Source organism: Cuculus canorus, chromosome 15 (genome assembly GCF_017976375.1).
Source record: "Cuculus canorus isolate bCucCan1 chromosome 15, bCucCan1.pri, whole genome shotgun sequence".
In the NCBI taxonomy this organism is placed as follows: Eukaryota; Metazoa; Chordata; class Aves; order Cuculiformes; family Cuculidae; genus Cuculus; species Cuculus canorus.
In genome coordinates, this window is record NC_071415.1 from 1,407,714 (window position 1) to 1,427,846 (window position 20,133).

The 20,133-nt window shown below is 49.3% G+C and overlaps 1 protein-coding gene across 5 annotated transcripts; it reads right to left on the bottom strand.

The window, feature by feature from the left end:
- Positions 1–1,061: 1,061 nt before the first annotated feature.
- On the bottom strand, positions 1,062–20,125 carry ANKS3 (ankyrin repeat and sterile alpha motif domain containing 3). Of its 5 annotated transcripts, none has more exons than XM_009570981.2 (18): positions 20,076–20,125; positions 15,521–15,621; positions 15,223–15,398; positions 14,181–14,379; positions 13,853–13,974; positions 13,050–13,131; positions 12,258–12,393; positions 11,797–11,955; positions 10,563–10,688; positions 9,561–9,676; positions 8,535–8,702; positions 7,880–8,004; positions 7,473–7,614; positions 6,708–6,880; positions 5,401–5,516; positions 4,457–4,540; positions 3,399–3,484; positions 1,062–3,164 (listed from the first exon to the last, which is right to left on the bottom strand). In XM_009570981.2, exons 3-17 carry the CDS (start codon positions 15,390–15,392, stop codon positions 3,411–3,413), a joined length of 1,992 nt encoding a protein of 663 aa, XP_009569276.2. In that variant the 5' UTR covers positions 15,393–15,398; positions 15,521–15,621; positions 20,076–20,125; the 3' UTR covers positions 1,062–3,164; positions 3,399–3,410. The 5 variants fall into 5 exon arrangements, with proteins under 5 accessions (XP_009569276.2, XP_053936856.1, XP_053936859.1 ...); XM_054080881.1 differs by lacking the exon at positions 20,076–20,125 and adding an exon at positions 19,020–19,039; XM_054080882.1 differs by lacking the exons at positions 1,062–3,164; positions 3,399–3,484; positions 4,457–4,540 and adding an exon at positions 5,607–5,762.
- Positions 20,126–20,133: the final 8 nt, after the last annotated feature.

The following is a 20,133-nucleotide window of genomic DNA, read 5'->3' on the forward strand; positions in this document are numbered from 1 at the left end:
TTGTTGGCTGAATCATCCTTTGCCCTTTGCTGGATGCTGCAGGCTCCAGCAGCCTGGCACTTGATTTGTGTTTGAATATACCAAAAGCTTTAGTTTTGACCAGGAGGATGCTTGTGTTTCCTTATTTAAAGCTTTCTGTGCTCACTGCTGCACAGCGCCTTCTTGTCTCAGCAGCGGATCAGCGGTTGGCTGAAGGTTTAGGGGAGCACAGTCACACCAGCAGCACACACCAGTCTCAGAGCTGTGCACAAGATTAGCCCTCTGTCCCTAAAGCAGAATGCCAGCACACAACTCTAAGCCTAAACTCAGTTTTGAATTAGTATAGACAACTTTTGTCATTCAGCTGAGATCTTTTGGAGCAAAAGTGGCAATATCCAGCCAGGAAGGAAAGAGCTGAGCCCTCCAAGGAGCACACACTTTGCTATCTATCTATGCACACTCTTCCTCTGCAGCTCTGGCTCTGCCTACCACCCCGAATTCCCACATCACCTACTCCACCAGAGCTGCAATCGTGTCACCTCCAGCAGGAGCCAGGCAGGGCTGGGAAGCCACGGATAAGGCAGCCCCAGACCCACTCAGCATGTGACAAGCAGCTGGAAAGCATCGTACATATTCTCCACTGTCCTGAAATAAATCCATGAGGTTATTCGTGATTCTACAACCCCAGCTCCCTCCACAGAAACCCCCACACGCAAACAGTTTTCAGTCTTTATTATTTTATCCAAATCAGTAAATGCTATTTTAATCGGACAGCTTGCCTTAGGGCAGCACCAGACTCCCTGCTGCCCGCACAGCCCCCCTTCCAGCAATAAAATGCTGTTTAAGTCCTCCAGCTAAGGGACTGCCTCCTCAGGGAAGCACTGTTATATAAAACCCTCTCCCTGGCGTCCCCCTTGGGCTGCTTAGCACCCCTTTAAGCCCTTACAGCTGGGCTCATGCAACACCTCTTCTGTGGGACTCTCCTTTTCATTCACATACACACCGCTGCCTCTCTCCCCCACCCTCTCCCAGCCCCTCAAGCTTTCCAATCTATTGGATGTACCACCCTCCCTCCCCCTAAATCCTTTCTTTTACCCCATCACCTCACAAGGCCAGTCCCAAGTCAGTGCAGTCTCTCCTATCAGCCACCCAAGTTCAAGGCACTGACTTGCTTCCCTTGCTCTCGAGATGCTCCAAGCCCCTTCATCTGGGTTTTGGGGTTTTTTTTTCTGCTTCTATGAAAACTCTTCCCTTTCCCTCACATGCATCTTGCCTCAAACTCAAGACTGGGCTGCCACTGACAGCCCTGTCCTAGTGGAGCCAGCGATACCACCAAGGCGTGGGAGAGGGCAGCACAGCAACAGGGAAGGAAGGACAGAGCCCAAAATACTCTTTCCAGCACAGCCTTGATATCTGAGCAGCTTTTGGTGACGCTGCCCTAGGAGAACGGGCTCCACCTCATCAAAACCAATTCTTCAGGGTGAAATCTCCCACAGCTTTGTCCCACTGGCACCAGGGGCCCACTGCACACATCCTTGTCATCTGCTGAAGACGGACAAGCAGTGCCTTGTTAGGTTTAACAAGTAGAAAGCAGCATCTGGCAGCTGAGCTCGCTGCCAAGCGCATCCGAGCGGCGCAGGTTCACATCTGGATCTGCCTCGGAGCCCCAGGCCTGTCCCCCAGAAGCACAGATGTACCAGCTCAGGGGGACAAACAACACACCACCTGTACCAGATGCAGCCCAGCCTTCAAGCCTGCCCGAGCGGTCCCAGGCAGCCGATCAGGAGGGGGGAACAGCTCAAAGGATGAGGCTGGAATGGAGTTTTTTATTTTGGCAACAGTGATCTAGGTCCAAAAAAATTAAAATTAGAAGACACAGTTTCTTTCCCTTCCCAGCAAAGGGAAGACAACTTTTCCAGACTCACCAAGGCCATCATTCACAGACTTCAGGTTTTGTTTGCTTTTCTTTTTTCCCCAGAGGGCTCAGCAACATAGGATCAGAGTCACTTGGAACCATTTTACATCAACACAACTGTCACCAGAGCTCTTGTGGCTGCTCGCCCAGCTCCAAGTGCCAGGAAGGAGCCTCTTCCCAAACACTTTGTCTGCCCCATGCAAACACACACACCACCAACACAGGAATGCCTCAGCAGAATTATTTCCAAGCACTAATGCCCAGAAAAACAAAGGCAGTCAGTGGTTGAGGACCAAAGCTTTGCACCACAGCTACATCTGGGACACGATTGGTTTTTGCTGTCTCCCACATGGGACTGATCTATCCCTCAGTTCATGTTCTGCCTGCCCTGGCACTCTGCTGCCTGCCAGAGGCACAGGAAGCAGAAGAGTTTTGAGCTCTTTCTTCTCTCATGTCCTTCCAGGGCAACATCTGCCTCGCAACCACTGTCAGTGTTTGGATCTCAGCACTGACAAACCAGACTGAGTCCCTACCATAAAGCATTTACCACAAAAATGGGTTCTTTGGGACTGAATAACACAATCAAAAACAATCCCTGAGGGAGGGAAAGAGTTTGAACTGAACCAGGGTGGGCTGGTGGGAGGGAGAGGTTTTGTAGCACAGATCTGGGATGGCAGCAGGGCAAATGTTCCTGCTAGAGACTAGGGCTGCACAAACTTTGCTGCAGCTTAATGAGCCAAACATTCCAAACTACTCACTCGACCCATCCACAAGAAATCTTCTTTCTTTACTGCCCCAGATACATTTTCTGGGCCAGCTTCTAAGCAATCACCTATCCACACAGCACATAAGGGGCCAGGGCAAGCGTCAGAGACCTTGGGGAGGACAGGACATGGAAAAGGATAATTAATTGCTGTGAGTAACTGTCACCATTCTAACACCACACAGCCCCAAACGACAAGGGCTGCAGGAAACTTAAGTCAGATAAACCTTCGGGGCTCAGTGCTTCTCCTCTTAACCAAATCTTCTGGTATGAACAACAACGATGCTGAGAACCCTGAAAACAGTTGGGCCCAAAGTGCTGCCATGTTCTCTTCCGCTGTCCCTCGTTCTCCCAGGCACGTTCTCTGATATCTGAGACCTTCTTCCGCACGTCTGCCAGCTGCTGTGGCTCTCTTAGCAGAGCTGGGTGCTGCCAGCATGGCCCTTGCGCTCATTCTCCCAGGCACACTCAGCTTCCGGGTGGAACAGTCACCCGACGTCAGTATTCCTGCAGCCACCAAGAAAAAGAGGACAATCACCCTTTCTGGAGCAGACTGACAAGGGGACTAAAGGATTTTCCAAAGGGAAAACCAACCAGAGGGCACACAAGGAGCAGAGTACGGCCTCTGTGCAGGCTATGAGCAAACACTGGGCACAAGCAGCAGATGGCTGTTCCTTGCTGCAAGGAGTGATACTGCCTCGATGCCACAGCCCTCTGCGGGGGTCATCAGTTTCCACTCACCCTCCTACTTTGTTACGGCTCAAGCCAGCTCTGCCCTGGGCCTTGGAGCCTTTGGAGGCTTTGAGTCACAGTCTGCAGAGCTTTTCCTGAGGATACGGAAAAACTAGCATTAGCGATAGGACAACAAGCAAGAAAGAACAGGCTGCATTCAGCCACTGTTTTCCTGCCTTCATGCTGTCTTCTACCCTGCAGCTTCCAGAGCCCCAACAACGGCAGTGTCTCTACTCTCTGACTGCTGGGACAAGTTCCTGTCATCAGGAGACCAGGACACAGGCTTTGAGGACCACTCCACAAGCAGCTCTGGCCACAGAGAGCAGGAGGTACATGGGGGGGCCAGGTACCCACTTCTCTCCGCCTGGGCCTGTCAGCAGAGGATGAGGCAGAACCCAAAATCTGCTGTGGGAATCATAGAATGGTTTGGGTTGGAAGGGACACCAAAGCCCATCCAGTTCCACCCCCTGCCATGGGCAGGGACACTTCCCACTGGAATACAAGCTCAAAGTCCCATCCAACATGGCCTTGAACACCTCCAGGGACGGGGCAAGCCATAACTTCCCTGGGCAACCTGGGCCAAGGCCTCACCACCCTCATTAAGAAGAATTTCTTCCTAATGTCTAGTCTAAATCTTCCCCCTTCCAATTTAAAGCCATTCCCCCTCATCCCATCACTCCAGGCCCTTATAAAAAGTCCCTCCCCAGGTCTCTGGAGCCCCTTTCAGTACTGGAAGCTGCTCTAAAGTCTCCCTGGAGCCTTCTCTTCTCCAGGCTGAACAAGCCCAACTCTCTCAGCCTGTCCTCATAGCAGAGGTGGCTCCAGCCTTCAATATCATCTCCTTGGCCTCCTCTGGATCCATTCCAACAGCTCCTTATGTTGGGGATTCCAGAACTGAATTAAGTGCAGGAAAACGCCAGGAACAACTCCAGAGCCTAGACAATTCTCCGAATGATGGGGGATTGTTAGGTCCCTCCAAACTACCACTGCCACATCACCAAAAACTGGCTCAGCCCTGCTCCAGCACAACAGTCACTTCCCGTGACTGAAGTCCTTCTACACCTTACCCATTTCTCCCACACATTCCTCCAGGACAGCTGACAGCTCAGGCAAGCTCAGAGACTTCAAGGAAGGTGGCCATCCTTCAAGCACTGCAAGAAAGAAGAATCACACATTTCAGTCTGCATGCTTTCTGCAATGCAGCAGCGACAAGAGTTGGGATTCCTGTGAAGCAGCCACACCCAGAGCAGCTCAGGTTAGGGGTTCTGAGTCACATGGGATGAGAGCTGGAACTGCCTGTGACAAACTGAGGGGTTTTCTGGCAGGTCTACCACTTAAAATATATATTTTTTAATGCTGTCAGGATCAGGTATTAAAAGCATCTCAAAGGGATGAAATGTAGGGGACAGAAGTCAACGGGGTCTCTACTTGTGTCTCTTCTAAAGCACAAGCAGAGAGCACCTCCCTGGAAATGTCACGGCAGCAGGATCACTTGCTGGCTCCTTGCCTTGAGCTGCTGGTGGGCCAAGCCTGCCCAGCCACGCACACAGCTCGCCACAGGGCCTGAGCAGCACAATATGCCAGACAGGGTCAGGTAACCAACCAGAGCTTCTGGTTCAGACCCAGCTCTAGTGCAGGGAGTAACACACCCGAGGGCTCACATGCTGCTGCATGCCAAGGGGAAGCCACAGGCCCGCGATGCGGGGCTGCCACTGGGTGTCTGTGCTACAGCTTTGCATTTTTAGCCACAAACACCTTCCAGACCCCAGAATCAAAGGCTGCTGTGAAAGTCTGCTGCAGTTGAAGTCCAGACACTTTGGGTGTTTGAAACACTTTCCTCTGAGCAAGACTTCTTACACCGAATTTAGGAGTTCAGCTGCTCATCTGTTCCGAATCACTTCCAACCTCACTATTTCAGCAACGCAAGACAAGCACATGGCTCGTTCTGGGGTCTGCCACTGTTTTCCCACCCCCTGCGCCCATGTGTGTAGTTTGAAAAGCTCTTCCTCACCTGGACGCTCACCAGGCCGACTGCTCTCAGCGGTTCCCAGCTGCATCTTTGTGTCTGGCACTCTGCTGACTGCCTGCTCTTGGGTTAGCCGGGAGGACAGCTCTGCTTGACAGGATCTGCCAGACAAGACAAAGACCATCAGAAGTGCACAGAGACCCTTCTTGGAACCAACATGCCCATCTGTGCATTCCTACGTCCTCAAGTACCTGCTTAGGGTGTCGAGGGACTGCATCTAACGCCCTGGGTTACAAACTGCTCCTTGTTCCTTCCCAGGAAGAGGAAGATGTGCCCCAGACATAGCTTGGGGCGCTCTCCACTGCGCCCCATCTCCACAGCAATCTCTGCCTCTGTCCACAGAGGAGCTGCGGGGGGAGAAGAGAAGTGGGAGGGGTGAGCAGGAGAAAGCCCAAGCCAGGGGCTGCGCCTGGTTTATATGGGAATCAAGCCTGATCCTAGGTTTCTAAAGGGCAACGGAAAGTATCTCAGGACAGGAATCCTGTTAAAGCAAGAAAGACAGGCAAAGTTCTCTGGCTAACATTACACCATCGGTTCAAACAGTGTATTCCCAGAGCACGGCAGGGCCCTTCTACCAGGCAATCTCAGCTCCTCAGCTGGCATAAAAAAAAAAACAAGTGCTTTGCCCCGGGAGTACTGCTCAGCTGTCCCTGCAGAAGCCAATCCCAATTCACCCTGGCTCGGTAGAGAGCATGCCCCATTCCCTGCTGGGCCAGGAACTATGGCTGTAGGATTAATGTCACCTTTAAGGACACATCTGTTCTATCAGGAGACAGAACAGTGCCCATGACAAATTTGTACTGCAACTGGGATAGGGAGAAAAGCACCGCAAAGACAAAGGATATATTAGGAGGAAGGGCAAGACAGAATTCAAAGGCAGTGATGTGAATGAACACAGCAGGTTTTCCTGCTAGGTCAGTTCTTCACTAGCCAGGGAAGGACACTGCAAGTCAGAAACTCTTTCCTGCATTCACATGATCACCAAGCTACACCCTGGTCACTAGGTCCCACGTAAGCGCAAACAAAGCACTGAACCTTTTGGTTCCAAAGGAGCTGAGTGCCTTCACCTTCTACTTTGAACAGGAGCACTCGGCATCTCTGAGAGGTCAGGCTATTTATAGCCCATGCATCTGCTCACATGCGCGTGGCCTTCCACTAGAGAAGGCCAGGCAGGACCCACGTTGGGTCTGGTGAACTGTCCTGCCCTACCCTAAGCACGACTTGTAAGGCTGCCAATGACCTTTGATCCCACTTCCCAGTAGACTCAGTGACATTTCCTGGGAATGACTTACTTGATCTGATCCAGCAGGACTCCAGCATCCTTGGTGATGGCCTGCGCCTCTCTGAGCTGGCGTTGGATGGCATTCCAGGTCTCATCCCGCTCCATCAAACAGCTCTCAGCAACTGCACGTAGCTTCTTCTCCTGGCAAACTTGGCCCTTCATCACCTCCACCTCTTCACACCTCTACAGCAGAGCAGAACAGAGGATTCAGCTGGGAATACCGCACACCACTCCACACACGCCTGCTCTGACACCTCCCTGGAGTTCTTGCTGTTTTAATGACTTAGGGAGCCAGAGGGTTCCAGCTAAATCACACCCAACACAGTGGGAAAGGAAGCTGGATAAGGCTTGAACACTGAATACAGTTTCTCTCCACACGAAGACCAGCCCTATAGTTACAATTCCTGCTTCCTTTTTGGTAGTAAATATACTCAGTGGGCCAAATTTCCCCAAATCAACAGAAGTCTGTTTGCTAATGGCTGCACAGCTTCACCATAAAAGTGACACTACTGAAGAAGAGTAAGGATTCAGTTCATCCCACTCGCCTTTTGAGTTCTTGGCCAGATGGGAAACAGATGCAAAAGCACGGAGCACAGATAAGGAGTGGATAAGCTGAATTTACGGTGTTACCTGATCTATTGGACACTAAGTGCATCCACTGAAAGTTCTCTTTTTTCCTTTAGCTCAGGCTATCGCAGGCACATCACAAAAACATGCTACTGATCACTTATTGCAGCGTGATAAAGCACTGAGCAGCCCATGGAAGACGTCTTACCTTGTGCAGCTGAATGGCCAGTTCCTGCATCTCAGCCTCCAGCCGATCCGCGTAGGCCAGCTCCAGGGCATCACTGGGCGGCCGAGCGTTGCTGTGCCATCGGGCAATGGCAGAAGTCATCTTCCTCTTGGGTCCAAACAGACTGGTGAGAGAAGAGCAAACTGTCACGGACTAAACACTGCACCATCCGATACCCAATAACCCAATGATATGCCATTAGGACCCCTACAGTCTCACGATGCCTTCAAGGCACCTCCAAAATCAGGAGCCTGTTGCAGCCAGGAACTAGGGGATGCCAAATTGTGTGGGAAAACAGCCAAGACAGAAAAACACTCAGTAGCTTAACTTCCCTGACCAGGTTGTGTGCACAGTTTGTAAGGGGAAAGATAAGAACTACAGACACTCACGTGATGCCTATTTCCTTCAGATCACTCTCTGTGAGGGTCAGGAAGATCCGGAGGTCCACATCTTGCTCCTCAAACACTTGCAAATACTTCAGGCACCCAATCTGCTCAAGGAACGTTGCCAGATCCTGCAGCCCATCCAAAACGAACTTACTTATACTCTCACAAACAAAAACATTGCCATGCCTCTTCATCATAAACATCTGCTTCCTCATTTCAGTGTTACACCTTCCTGGGTTCTGGCAGTAGCCACAACTTCCCTTGATTAACTGCCCTTCTCCATAGTCACAACACAACACGACTGGCCTGTTGGCTGCAGTTATTCCCTCTTGTAACAACTGCACAGAAGACAGACACTCTAACATCTACCCTCGCCCCCACCACAGACATGCCTGGTAGCACGCCCCAGGGTCTGAGGGCCCAGAATACCCCTCCAAGCAACAGCAACACCTTAGCAAACAATAAAAAAAGAGAAATTGCTGTTACACAAGCATTTAAGTTGGAGCAGAGGTTTGGAATCAAAGGTGTTTCGGTGACAACTTCCCTTTTATTTGAGAAGGCTAAGAAAGCAGCTCAGGGAACCTCTGAAAAACTCAGCATGCTTGATAGAGCATAACGGTCTGCATGGCTTCAGAGACAACAGTCTGTGCGCGGTTACCTGTGGCCCTGTGTAGGCAGGGGGCTCGGGAAGGATGAGGGGCTGAGCAGAGCCCCCAGCTTTCCCTGGGCAGTGGCTCCACTGGCTGTCACTGTTGCTGTAGCGGTTCTTGATCTTAAAGCTCTTGGCATGTTTCCGACTCGGAGGGCTGTTTGCATGGTCAGAATCCTGAAAGAGAAAGGAAAGAACCATACAAAATGTGAAGGTTAAGGATGATCATGCAAAGATGTCAGTATCACTACAGCTAATAAATGCAGACTCCATGTCCCAAGCTCTAAATCCAGGCAGTGGCCTACAGGATCCAGCAATGAAGACTAACGAAGCTTCCATTAGGAAGGGCTGAGTTAAGTCACTCCAAAGCCTGTTACCACGTCTGAAATGGTATCAAGCTCTTGCAATGCCAGCCTAGGAAGCAACACAGAGCAAAGAGCAACACTGAATCCTCCACTGAACCAATCCAATGCACTGAGATTCCACCTGTGAGGAATTCAAGGCAGTTTTGCTCACATTGAGCTCTATCACCCTTCTGTACACCCACCCCAGAGCTGTCTCAAACCATGCAAGCAGTGACTGAGTAACCTCCAAGTAACCTCCAACCTCCTCCCCTTTCTGCGATTCAGAAGTGCCAACACAGCAGCACTGCTGCGCTTCTCTAAACGTTACTACGCTGTCTGCTGTCCCACCAAGCTCAGGGACTGACCCTCCTCCAGCAAATGACTTTCTCAACTACCATCTAGCTCAGAAGTCTGCAAAGGGTTCAGAAGCTGGAGAGAACTTAACAACTAGCCATCAATGACCCAGAGTTCTAGAATGTTCTAGAGTAAATGTGTCCTAAGAGCTGGCTACTGGCCAGAGATAAAACAATCCATAACCTTCAATCATGGAAACTGGTTTTCCTGTCCCTGTAACACTCTCTTCTGTCGCCTCTTGAGTACAGCTGCCTGTGGAGGCAGAGGCATAGCGGGCTGGGGAGGGGGACAGCACTGGCCAAACTGAAGGCAGAGATGGAAAAATCAAAAGCCTCACCTCATTGCTTTCCAAGGAGCCTTCACTGCTGACTCCCAGGGCTTTTGTCAAGCATTCACTGCTGCTGCTGCTGCTCCTGATGGTTGCCAAGTTGTTGATGAAGCAAATGTTATCCTCTGGAAACGAACAGAAAAAAAAGAACCTTGAAGTTTCTTACACTCAGTACCGTTTTTGCTACACAACTATCAGCAAAATTTGCTGAGAGGTATAAAAAGAAGGAGAAATCCAGAACAAAGCTTTGTGTAAAGCACTCATGACAAGATAATTCTGCGACAGCAGTATCACCTGTCTGATCCCACGCACCAGCCTTTCTCCAAGGCTCCTTACTACCACAGAGAGCAACAAGGCCAACTGTTTGTACTTCTGTGAGGCTCCTGCTATTGGAGTGGGAAAGTGGATTATTACTAAGCCTGCACTCCCACTACTTAAGTTCAGGAAAGGTCTTTCCTCGATAACAGAGGGAAAGCAGAGCCACACCATCGTTTATCAATTTAGGAACCAACAAAATCCTTCCTTCATGCTGCTTCACAGAATGCTGATGTTGGAAGAGACCACGGAATTCATCTTGTCCAGACCTCTGCTCAAGCAGGGTCACCCACAGCAGGTTCCCCAGGACCATGTCCCTGAAGCATCTCCAAGGATGGCGACTCCCTCACCTCTCTAACACCCTGCTCCAGTGTGCAGTCACCCTCACAGTATTTTCCTTACGTCCAGAGGGAACTGCCCATCTTTCAGTTTGTGCCCATTGCCTCTTGTTCTGTCAACTAGACACGACCGAAAACAGCCTTGCCTCATCTTCTTCACATCCTCCCTTCAGATTTATACAAATTGATGAGACCCCACTGAGCTTTTGCTTCTCTACGCTAAACCATCCCAGCTCTCAGCCTTTCCTCATGAGAGGTACTCCAACCCACCTTAGTGAGAAAGGAACATGCATGTCAAGGGGTTAGTCTGACATCTAGGAGCACACTGCAAGCCAGGTTTTCTGAGACAGTGACTTACCCCTGCTGCTGCTGCTCTCCACATCCTGCTCGTTAATTGGAGAGGTAACATCCCGGTTCCGGATATCACCCGCTTCGCAGCTGCCATCGTCTTTAAAGGTAACATAGCCCTGAGGAGGGACCTGCTCTGTGTGCAAGAGGAAGGGAGAACCAATAAGGATTAGGATGCAGGTCAGCAGGGAGGCTCCAGCAGGAAAAGCAACCACTCTGGGATTTGAAAAAAATTAAAAGAGACCGTTTCCTCAACTAGAAGGTTCCATTTTCAAAAGCACGCAAAGCGAGGAATGCACGTGCCTCCAGCCTTCCTCACACAAACACATATCAGCAGTACTTGATTTAGGTGGTTGCCGTGAAAAAAAAAAAAAGTCCAAGGAAACAGCCTTATAGCAGAGATATACCGTAAATAGCAGCTTTCAGCATCCCCTCTCCTCTTCAGACCCAAGTTATTGAAGGGGAAAAACAGCTACCTGAGAGAGCAAGGTGACAGCTCTGTCCCACCCCTATAGCCAAGCTAACCGTGTAAAAGTAACCCCTCTGCATTCATTTTAAAACACAAGCAGCATCCCACTATCATTTCAGAAGCTGACAGTGTCATTTCAATACAGCCACTGCCTGTGGGACAGATGCATCTGTATAAAGAGAATGAACAGAACTTTGAACATGCTTTTAAGTCCACATTCTTGGTTCTTCTGGACAACCAGGCAATCAGCCTGAGAAATACCTAGAGATACGACACTCATAACCACTGCACCCAGCGCCTGATGTCTGAATTGGGACGATCTCTTAGTCTATTGCAAGGGTTTTATAATCTTATTTTCAGTAGTATTTCAAGCATCAGGGAAGACAAAACTGACAGGTGTCTAGGAGCAGTAAGTTGATTTTCACAATCAAAGGTTTCTTCCTGTCATCAGCTTGAGGAGGGTTCTCAGACTGCTGAGCCTACCTCAAAAAAGGAAGCTGGACTCTTCAAGAGTCAGGGGAACAGTAATTGAGGCGAGAACGGTTCCACAGAAGTGTTCTGCTCATCAATACCCAGCCCTCACAAAAGGGTTGAGGAGGTTTTCTTTTTGAACCAGAGACTAGATAGCCTTGTATGACAGTGTTTGCTATCTTTGTTTCTGTACAAGCCACACAGGAATCCCAAATCAAAAGGAAAAAATTGCGGGTATAAAAACCGCTGCAAAGCACTTGAGAGACTTCAAAGTACTCTCCACTTGGCCTTTAACTATTCTCACCGTAGCGAGACTGCTTCTTTCCCCCGATTCCAACTGCTGTTATCTTTGCCAAAGCCTGGGGCCCATCATGGATGCTGGGACCCTTGGTCCTACGCACGGGTCTCTGTCTCTGGGGAGCGGAACATGATTCATCTGAGGAACTCAGCTCTTCATATTTTCCTGTAGTTCAAATAAAGACTGTTAGCAGCACAGTAATTCATTTATCTGCTTTGTTTGCTACTGGTCCTATAAACATAGTGGGGAAAAAGGGAAATGTTAAAGAGGGAGGGTGAAACAGTTTAACTAGGTTAAAAAAGAGCCAACAGACAAGGAGTTATTGGATCTATGCCTCTTCCAGCCTCAGAAGCGATGAAATTTCCAAGACAGACCAGCGAAGTACCACCCTTAGTAACATACTTCCAAAATACCACGCACCACTCTTCAGGTTTTACCTTATGAAGAACAAGCTAAACCATCATTACCTGGACCCCTGCAGAAGACCTTGGGCACTGGCGCTGCATGCAAATCTATCAGCCCCACAATCTTTGTATGCCCGTACTTCATGGCCAGTGTCCGTGCTGTCGCTCCAGTGTTATCTCTGACATCTGCCTTCACTCCCTACGGAAACACACACAGCACAGGGCACTAAACACAAAAAGAAAAAATTCGTGGAGCCAAAGAACTGTCTTGGATCCTCCAAGCCCATTGGGAATACAGGCTGACCTTTGACAGACAGTTCAAGCTCCACTAATCCCTTATTGCCTTTCCCGTTATCCACAGTCCCTCTGATCTCTGAATGCTAAGCAGCCCTGGTATGTGGCTTTTGTGCATTGCCACGGGGAACTAGTTTGTTTTATCTGAAAAACGTTTTGCATTGCTGCCTCCTGCTGGACCTGTTACACCGAGTATTAAAAAGGAATTGGGGTTAAGAGACAGGTATGCGCATAAGCCTGGATGCAAAAAATGCCCACTAGGCCAAACACACAAGCCTGTAAGCAGAGATCACTGCCTTAACTGGTTTCAGTCATTATTCAGCTCGATCTGACAGTTAGACTGCACTCCTATTTGTTTAAGGGCCACGTACAATCAGAGTATCAGCCTCCAAAAAGCTGACAATTTCAGAACAGTTGTGGAAGTCCAGGACTTCAGATCAGAAGTGACTGTCAAAGATCAAAAATAAAACTGTAAAAAGCCTAACGTCAAACTTGCAGTTCTTCCTCTGAGGGCTAGAACCCCAGATTTTCAGCTTTACGGAGAACTGCCTAGACACTTACATGATTGAGAAGGTACTGAACAATTATCTCATGGCCAGAAGCAGCCGCTTCCATCAGAGGCGTATATCCATACACAGGCTCCCTAGAGAGAAAGCAAACATGGATCAGAATAATCACAGCTGAAACATGCGGCAGTCTTTGCCATACCCTAACAGCACGCCTGTACCCTCAGCTGATCACGCACTGCACCAGGTATTGGCTGTTCTGCTGCACTGGGCTCTATCTCAACAGAACTCCCAGGGGAGATTCAGGAACTCTTACTCTGCTGGCTGAACAGCAACAAATTACTCTTCCAGTTGCAGATGTGCCTTTTAGTAGCAAAATCCATTTTGCAGGAGCTAACAAAGCAAGGACCTCTTGTTGACCTCAAGCAATTCAATATACATAAACGTGCAGGCAGTTTCCAATGCACGGGAATGCTCTGGACACTTCAAAAAAACCAAACTGAACTCCGAGTACAAAGAAAATTCAATAGAAGGACTCACAAAGTGCACTGGAGTTCAGAAAGCGTTGCATCTGCTTGCTTTCAGACTTTAGCCCATAATTAAACAAGAAGTAAATCTAATTTCTCTTGATCTTAGTTAAATAAACAGTGACAACATTGGCAGGCTTTGCTGTTCGATTTGCAGGTCACCTGTCCTTGTATGAGCTAGTAATGTGCCACGCTTCCTAGGGGACAGGAGGAAAGGAAAGCAAAACAGGTATCTTTTCCCTGTCCATGCTGGAGTACGATCCTATGCCAACAGCTGCTTTCATACCTGAAATAAGGTATCTCTTGAGAAACGAAACAGGCTCCTCCTTACTTGCAATTGGCGTTTGCCCCGTTGTCCAGCAAGAACTTGACCATCTGCTGATGTCCAGCGCTGGTGCAGTGAAACAAGGCAGTCCAGCCATGGATGTCCTTCATCTCCAGCTCTGCGCCTTGCTTCAAGAGAACAGAGAATGTTCTTTACTGCAGCCTCTCAGCTGGGTCTCAGACACTGCCCCTCTGTGCTGTGATACCAAGAGAGTTTAGACCCCTGTGAGGAAGCTGAACTCACAGCAGAACATAAATGGCATACTTTGATTGCAACTGGTGGAGAACTTAAAACCACATGGTGTGGCTTTACCTACTTATTCTGGGATACACACCTGTAGAAGAAAGTAAGCAACACTTTCATTTCCACAACTGGAGGCCAGCATGAGCGGCGTCTGCCCCTCTGGTGTCGGGATGTTCACGTTCACTCCTGCTTCCAGCAGCAGGTGGACAATGGTGTCATGGCCAATGTAGGAGGCATACATCAGTGGAGTCCAGCCACCACAATTCCTCTTGTTTAAATCCAGATCTCCTCTAAACAACAGAGATAAGAATGCAGCTGAACAACTGTCCTGGACCTGTAGGTCACAAAGCAGCTTCCTGCTACCATCACTGTATTGAAAGTGCACCTCAAATTGTATTGCACCTCAAACCCTGGGTTCAGTTTTGGACTCTTAGTATAAGAGGGGCATGGAGGGGCTGGGACACATCCATAGAAAGGCAACAAAACTGGTGAAGGGACTGGAGAACAAGCCTTATGAGGCAGCTGAGAGACCTGGGGCTGTTTAGCCTGGAGGAGCTAATTGCTCTCTGCAGCTCCTGGAAAGGAGGTTGGAGTGAAGTGGGTGCTGGGCTCTTCTTTTAAGTAAGAAGTGATGGGATGAAAGAAAACAGCCTCAAGTTGTGCCAGGGAAAGTTTAGATTGGAGATTAAGAAAATTTTCTTCACTGAAAGGGTTCTCAGGCACTGGCAGAGGCTGTCCAGGGCAGTGGAGAAGTCCCCATCCCTGGGGGGGGATTAACAGATGGGCAGATGAGGTGCTCAGGTATCCGGTTCAGTACTAGACAGGGATGGTTGGACTCCATGATCCCAGAGGTCTTTTCTAGCCAAACAATTCTACAATTCTATGAAAGAAGGCTGAAGAGAATTCTAGCACAGAAGCCTGCATGGGAATTCCTACCAGTAAGAGAACAACTTCCACCGAATCACTAGGGAAATAAATTTATCAGACTTTTCCCTTGAAACTTTGGCTTAAGAACACTTGTGGCATTCCAGTGCTCTGCCCCACTGCACTGTTAAGACTGACCTTAAGCAGTCAAGTGACAAACCAGAACTGGCAGCCAGTAGCCAGCCCCACGCCTTCCCCTGCCCTCTTACCGCTGAATGCACTCCTGCACCACTTCATATTGCCCGACAGAGGAGGCCGTGTGCAAGTCCAGAGGAACATCCAGCTCTTCCCGACAGATCATCTGGCCAACGCCATGCCACATGGAAAGGCTGCGGCTCAGCAGCTCCGACTCACTGGCTTCATCGCTCAGCTCTGACATCCCTTCCTGGGTAACCAAAGCAAAGGTGTCAGCTGCTGACTCTACAGAGCATGGCCTCACCCGCAGGTGCTGTGGCTCCACGGTGCCATGGGCTTGGAAGGGGGAGGTATAGCGTTTTAAATTCCCACCTCTTCTTTGATCACTTCCTTTGCCTGAGGCAGTACAACTCGCTGAGGAGTTTTTGCTGGCAGTTCTTCCTTCCTGCAATGGACTTGGGGATTTCAATACGCTGGAAAAATAACAGCCAACAGTGTTAAAAATCATCTTTCAGATCTCATTTCAAGACTTCCGAAGCACTGGCTTTATTTCCTCCCCTTCTAATCAAAGTATGCCTAAGGCAACCTTTGATACCTTCCACAAGAGAAGACTAAATGCCTATTTAAGTGCTGATGACATGCTTAGTGTTAGACAAAATGATGTAATTCTTGATCTGCATGTTTTATAATTCAGAGAAAGAATTAAGAATTCATGTATCGTATTCCTCATATTCCTCCATCTGTCTTATATCACAGGACAGCCCTGCTTAAATTAACACATGGTCATTAATACTGACAACTGCCCACGGCTCTCAGTTGGTAATACCACCTGAAGAGGATGCTCACTTCATTATGTCATCAGGTTGCAAGTAGCTTATTTCTATGCCCTATTGTTTGGGCACTTCAGAAGCAGCCCAGTTGTACCTCTGAAACCTGGAAATTGCTGAAGCCCTTTGAGCAGCAGAGCACCTGCCCATGCATTATCTGAGCATAGCTATCATCCTTCAGACAGGAACTTAATTACGAAGCTAGCACAGTTCCATGACTATCTGAAAGGTTTATTTCTCATCTCTAGCCTCAGGGAGCAATTGCATAATAATCACTTTAACCACTTGCAGAAGTGTGTTCCTGTTTGGCACTCCATAAAACACCATTCGACACAGCTGCATCCATCATCTGAGCTCTTCTCTCAGGCTACGTCCAAGTCAATCCAATAGGAAGAACTTCCCCTCCTTGAACACGTCTAGGGATGGGGCAGCCACAACTTCCCTGGGCAGCCTGGGCCAGGATCTCCCCACCCTCATCAAGAAGAATTTCTTCCTAATGTCTAATTTACATCTTCCTCCTTCCAATTTAAAGCCTATCCCCTTCATCCTATCACTCCAGGCCCTCACAAAAAGTCCCTCCCAGCTTTCCTGGAGCCCTTTTCAGTATTGGAAGCTGCTCTAAGGTCTCCTTGCAACCCTCTCTTCTCCAGGCTGAATAACCTCAATTCTCAGCCATTCCTCACAGCAGAGGTGCTCCAGCCCTCACACAATCTTTGTGGCTTCCTCTGGACCCACTCCAATGGTTCGATATCCGTCTTGTGTTGGGGACTCCAGAACTGGACACAGTACTCCCCATCTGGATCTTCTCTCTCTCACCTTAGTTTCCCCTCCACTTCTTCAGTCTAAGACTACAAAAGCACCACTCATTCCACCTCACCAGTGTGTGCCGGTAATAAGCGATTCCCTTCTCATGATACCTGCAAAAGCATCTGTTTTACCTAAAGGCAGCAATTTGTGTAACACTATTACCCGGAGGCCTCTGGCGAGAATATGCAGGGCTGAACACAAATTAAAGACCTGAACCCCTCTCAGTCAAAACACAAGTAGATGCAAGTGGATTTAAGTGGGTCATAAGCGGGAAAAGTAGGAGTGTTTCTCACTAGGAAAGATTAAAGCTGCCCCTGGAAGGCAAAAGGGTTCACAGATGAAGGAAGATCGCTCGAGGACAGCTTGCAGAAGCACATTCAGACAGAAGAAGAGCTCACCGCTCTCTCTGCGGACCCTGTTGTTAATCAGGCATGTTAACCACAACCCCACAGATGTTTAGTCTGTGCCAGAATCATCCTCACATCAGGTACAGCTACCAACACAACCCTGGCAAGCTGACACAGCCAACAGGGCAACACTGACATGGCAGGAAGGTTACGCTTGACTCCAGATTATTCAGACTCTCAACCTCATCCTTCACATCTCTGCCGTGTTCTAACTGCCTGTATCTTTATTTAACCTGAGCTCTCACCCCTGCCTAATGGCAGGGCCAACGGCATCTTGGCTTGTATCAGAAACAGTGTGACCAGCAGGGCCAGGGAGGGGATTCTCCCTCTGTACTCGGCACTGGTGAGACCGCACCTTGAGTACTGTGTTCAGTTCTGTCCCCTCACCATAAGAAGGATGTTGAGGCTCTGGAGCGCGTCCAGAGAAGAGCAACAAAGCTGGTGAGGGGGCTGGAGAACAAGTCTTACGAGGAGCTGCTGAAGGACCTGGGGTTGTTTAGCCTGGAGAAGAGGAGGCTCAGGGGAGACCTTATTACACTCTACAACTACCTGAAAGGAGGTTGTGGAGAGGACAGAGCTGGGCTCTTCTCCCAAGTGACTGAGGACAGGACAAGGGGGAATGGCCTGAAGCTGCACCAGGGGAGGGTCAGGCTGGATATCAGAAAAAAATTCTTCACAGAAAGAGTCATTGGGCACTGTCAGAGGCTGCCCAGGGAGGGGGTCGAGTCACCTTCCCTGGAGGTGTTTAAGGAACGGGTGGATGAAGTGCTGAGGGACATGGTTTAAGGGAGTGTTAGGAATGGTTGGACTCGATGATCCAGTGGGTCCTTTCCAACCTTGTGATTCTATGATTCTAAATCAGAGCACAGTGTCAGCTGTGCACACGCTGGAAAAATACAGAAGACAACTGAGCAAAACCCAGAGAACGATAAAAGCGATCAGAGCTCTAAGGAGTAAAATGGAAAGACAGGGTGAAATGAAATCAGGGTTGCCTGGACTGAAGAGTAGACATCCAGAGGGAACACGTGATAACAGCTTTATATATATCGGTTGCTGCCGAGAGGAGGACGGAAATGCAGCCATGGTGAATACAACTGGACAAAACCGGCTTCAGTTACAGCATGGGAGATTTTAGCTAAACACCACAAAAGTCCTGGTAAAAGCAAAAATAGGAATACAGGGATAGAACACCAGCAGAGTTGCCATAAATAAGCTAGATGAAGCCCTCCTGAACACATGCTGTTCTCAAGTTGGGGCTAAACAATTAGGCTGACCATTGTTTGAGACCTTTCTCAGCTGTACGAGCTTGTTACTATTAACTAGCCAGGCGCTGGTGTAGGAAATCTAATTCTTCGGATCAGAACTCTACTGCGCTGGGACTCGGAGCAGGTAGCAAACGGAACGCTGCCCTGGGTTCAGAGAGCTGTCTGTCTGTGCAGAGGAGAAACCAGAAGACAGGAAAAAAGAAATATGCTATAAAAACTTACAAGGAAAGCTGCAGCAAAAGGAGCTTAGTATTCCTGTTGGAGAAGAGCTGAAGGAACAAGTGGCAGCAGACAAAAGAGAGATGGAAGAACTATACTAAAATAAATAGGAAAGAATTTGAGAAGAGACTGAGGAAATCAGTCCCCAACCCTGAACAAGTTCAAGGTGCTTGTTAATCACCACTTATCAAGAACCATTAAGCTGCACTGGCTCCACTGAATTCCCTCTCGGATATTCTTTTCAACAAGCACAGGTAAAACCCACGTGGGTCCTTCTGTCCCAAAAGACACAAGACACCCAAGACAGGTCAAGCATGAAGGTTACTCGAGTTTCCAACCAACCCACCAGGCTGATAACACACTTCACCTCTGCTCCTCACTTAGTTCTGTCTCCGCTAAATTCAGCAACAACCTATTAGAGGAAATAAAAAGCTTTATTACATCCTTTCATAGGTACAAAGAGCCGTTACCAACTGCGCAGGCACAAGTGCTTCCAGAGCCAGCACATCTTATCCGCATGTGCCTGCTGCCTGACCTGAGACCAGCACCCACATTACAGCTGTGGGAACTGCACCAGGCTTCCCAGGATATTGCAGTGTGCAGGATAAGGAGAACTTCTGCAGCATAAGCTCTAGTTAAGGACCCACAACACCTAGGTTCAATCCTATATATGCCTCCAAGAAAGCTGGGGAGGGGCTCTTGACCAAGGAGTTCAGGGATAGGATGGGGGAGAATGATTTTCAGCAGAAAGAGGGGAGATTGGGATGAGACATAGGGAAGAAGTGTTTTTCTATGAGGGTGGGGAGGCCTTGGCCCAGGTTGCCCAGAGAAGTGGTGGCTGTGCCACCGGATGGGGCTTTGATCATCCTGACCCAGTGGGAGATGTCCCTGCCCATGGCAGGGGGTTGGAACTGGATGGGCTTTAAGGTCCCTTCCAACCCAAATCATGCTGTGGTTTTCTGGAATCAAGCCATGCCCTGTGTTTAACACAACCCCCAGGTGCATTAACAGCTGCAGCACAACACGCACTTTATGTGCTTGAGAGGACCAGCTACGCAGCACGTCAAAACACACAACAGCACCCCAAAAAGACAAGGTAAGAGTCAGAAAAACACTTAAACAGCCACACTGCGTAGCGCACACCTCAAGAGAGGTGCTATACCTGGCAGGACACAGCACTACAAGACACCTCAGCCTCAGCGGCTTGGTCATCCAACGAATTCGGTCTCATCCTCAAGGTGGGGTGCCCCGACCTGCCCGACCGCAGGGCCGGTTGAGCTCAACAAGCAAATCGTAGGCCCGCAGAGCATGGCAACCACCCAGGGACGGCCCTATAGGCAGGTACATCCAAGCCAGCCCGCCCAAATCCACAGCGAACAGCCCCGGACCCGCAGCTCCTCACCTACACGCCCCGTGAACTCCGTAACCGGAAGCCGCGCCGCCACCGGAAACCGGCGCAA

Coding starts and splice junctions, on each gene's coding strand:
- ANKS3 (XM_009570981.2), bottom strand. CDS start 15,392: ATGTCAGAGCTGAGCGATGAAGCCAGTGAGTCGGAGCTGCTGAGCCGC. Junction 11,956..12,257: donor GGTCTTCTGCAGGGGTCCAG/GTAATGATGGTT, acceptor TTTGAACTACAG/GAAAATATGAAGAGCTGAGT. Junction 5,517..6,707: donor GTCCTGCTGGATCAGATCAA/GTAAGTCATTCC, acceptor CTTGTCTGGCAG/ATCCTGTCAAGCAGAGCTGT.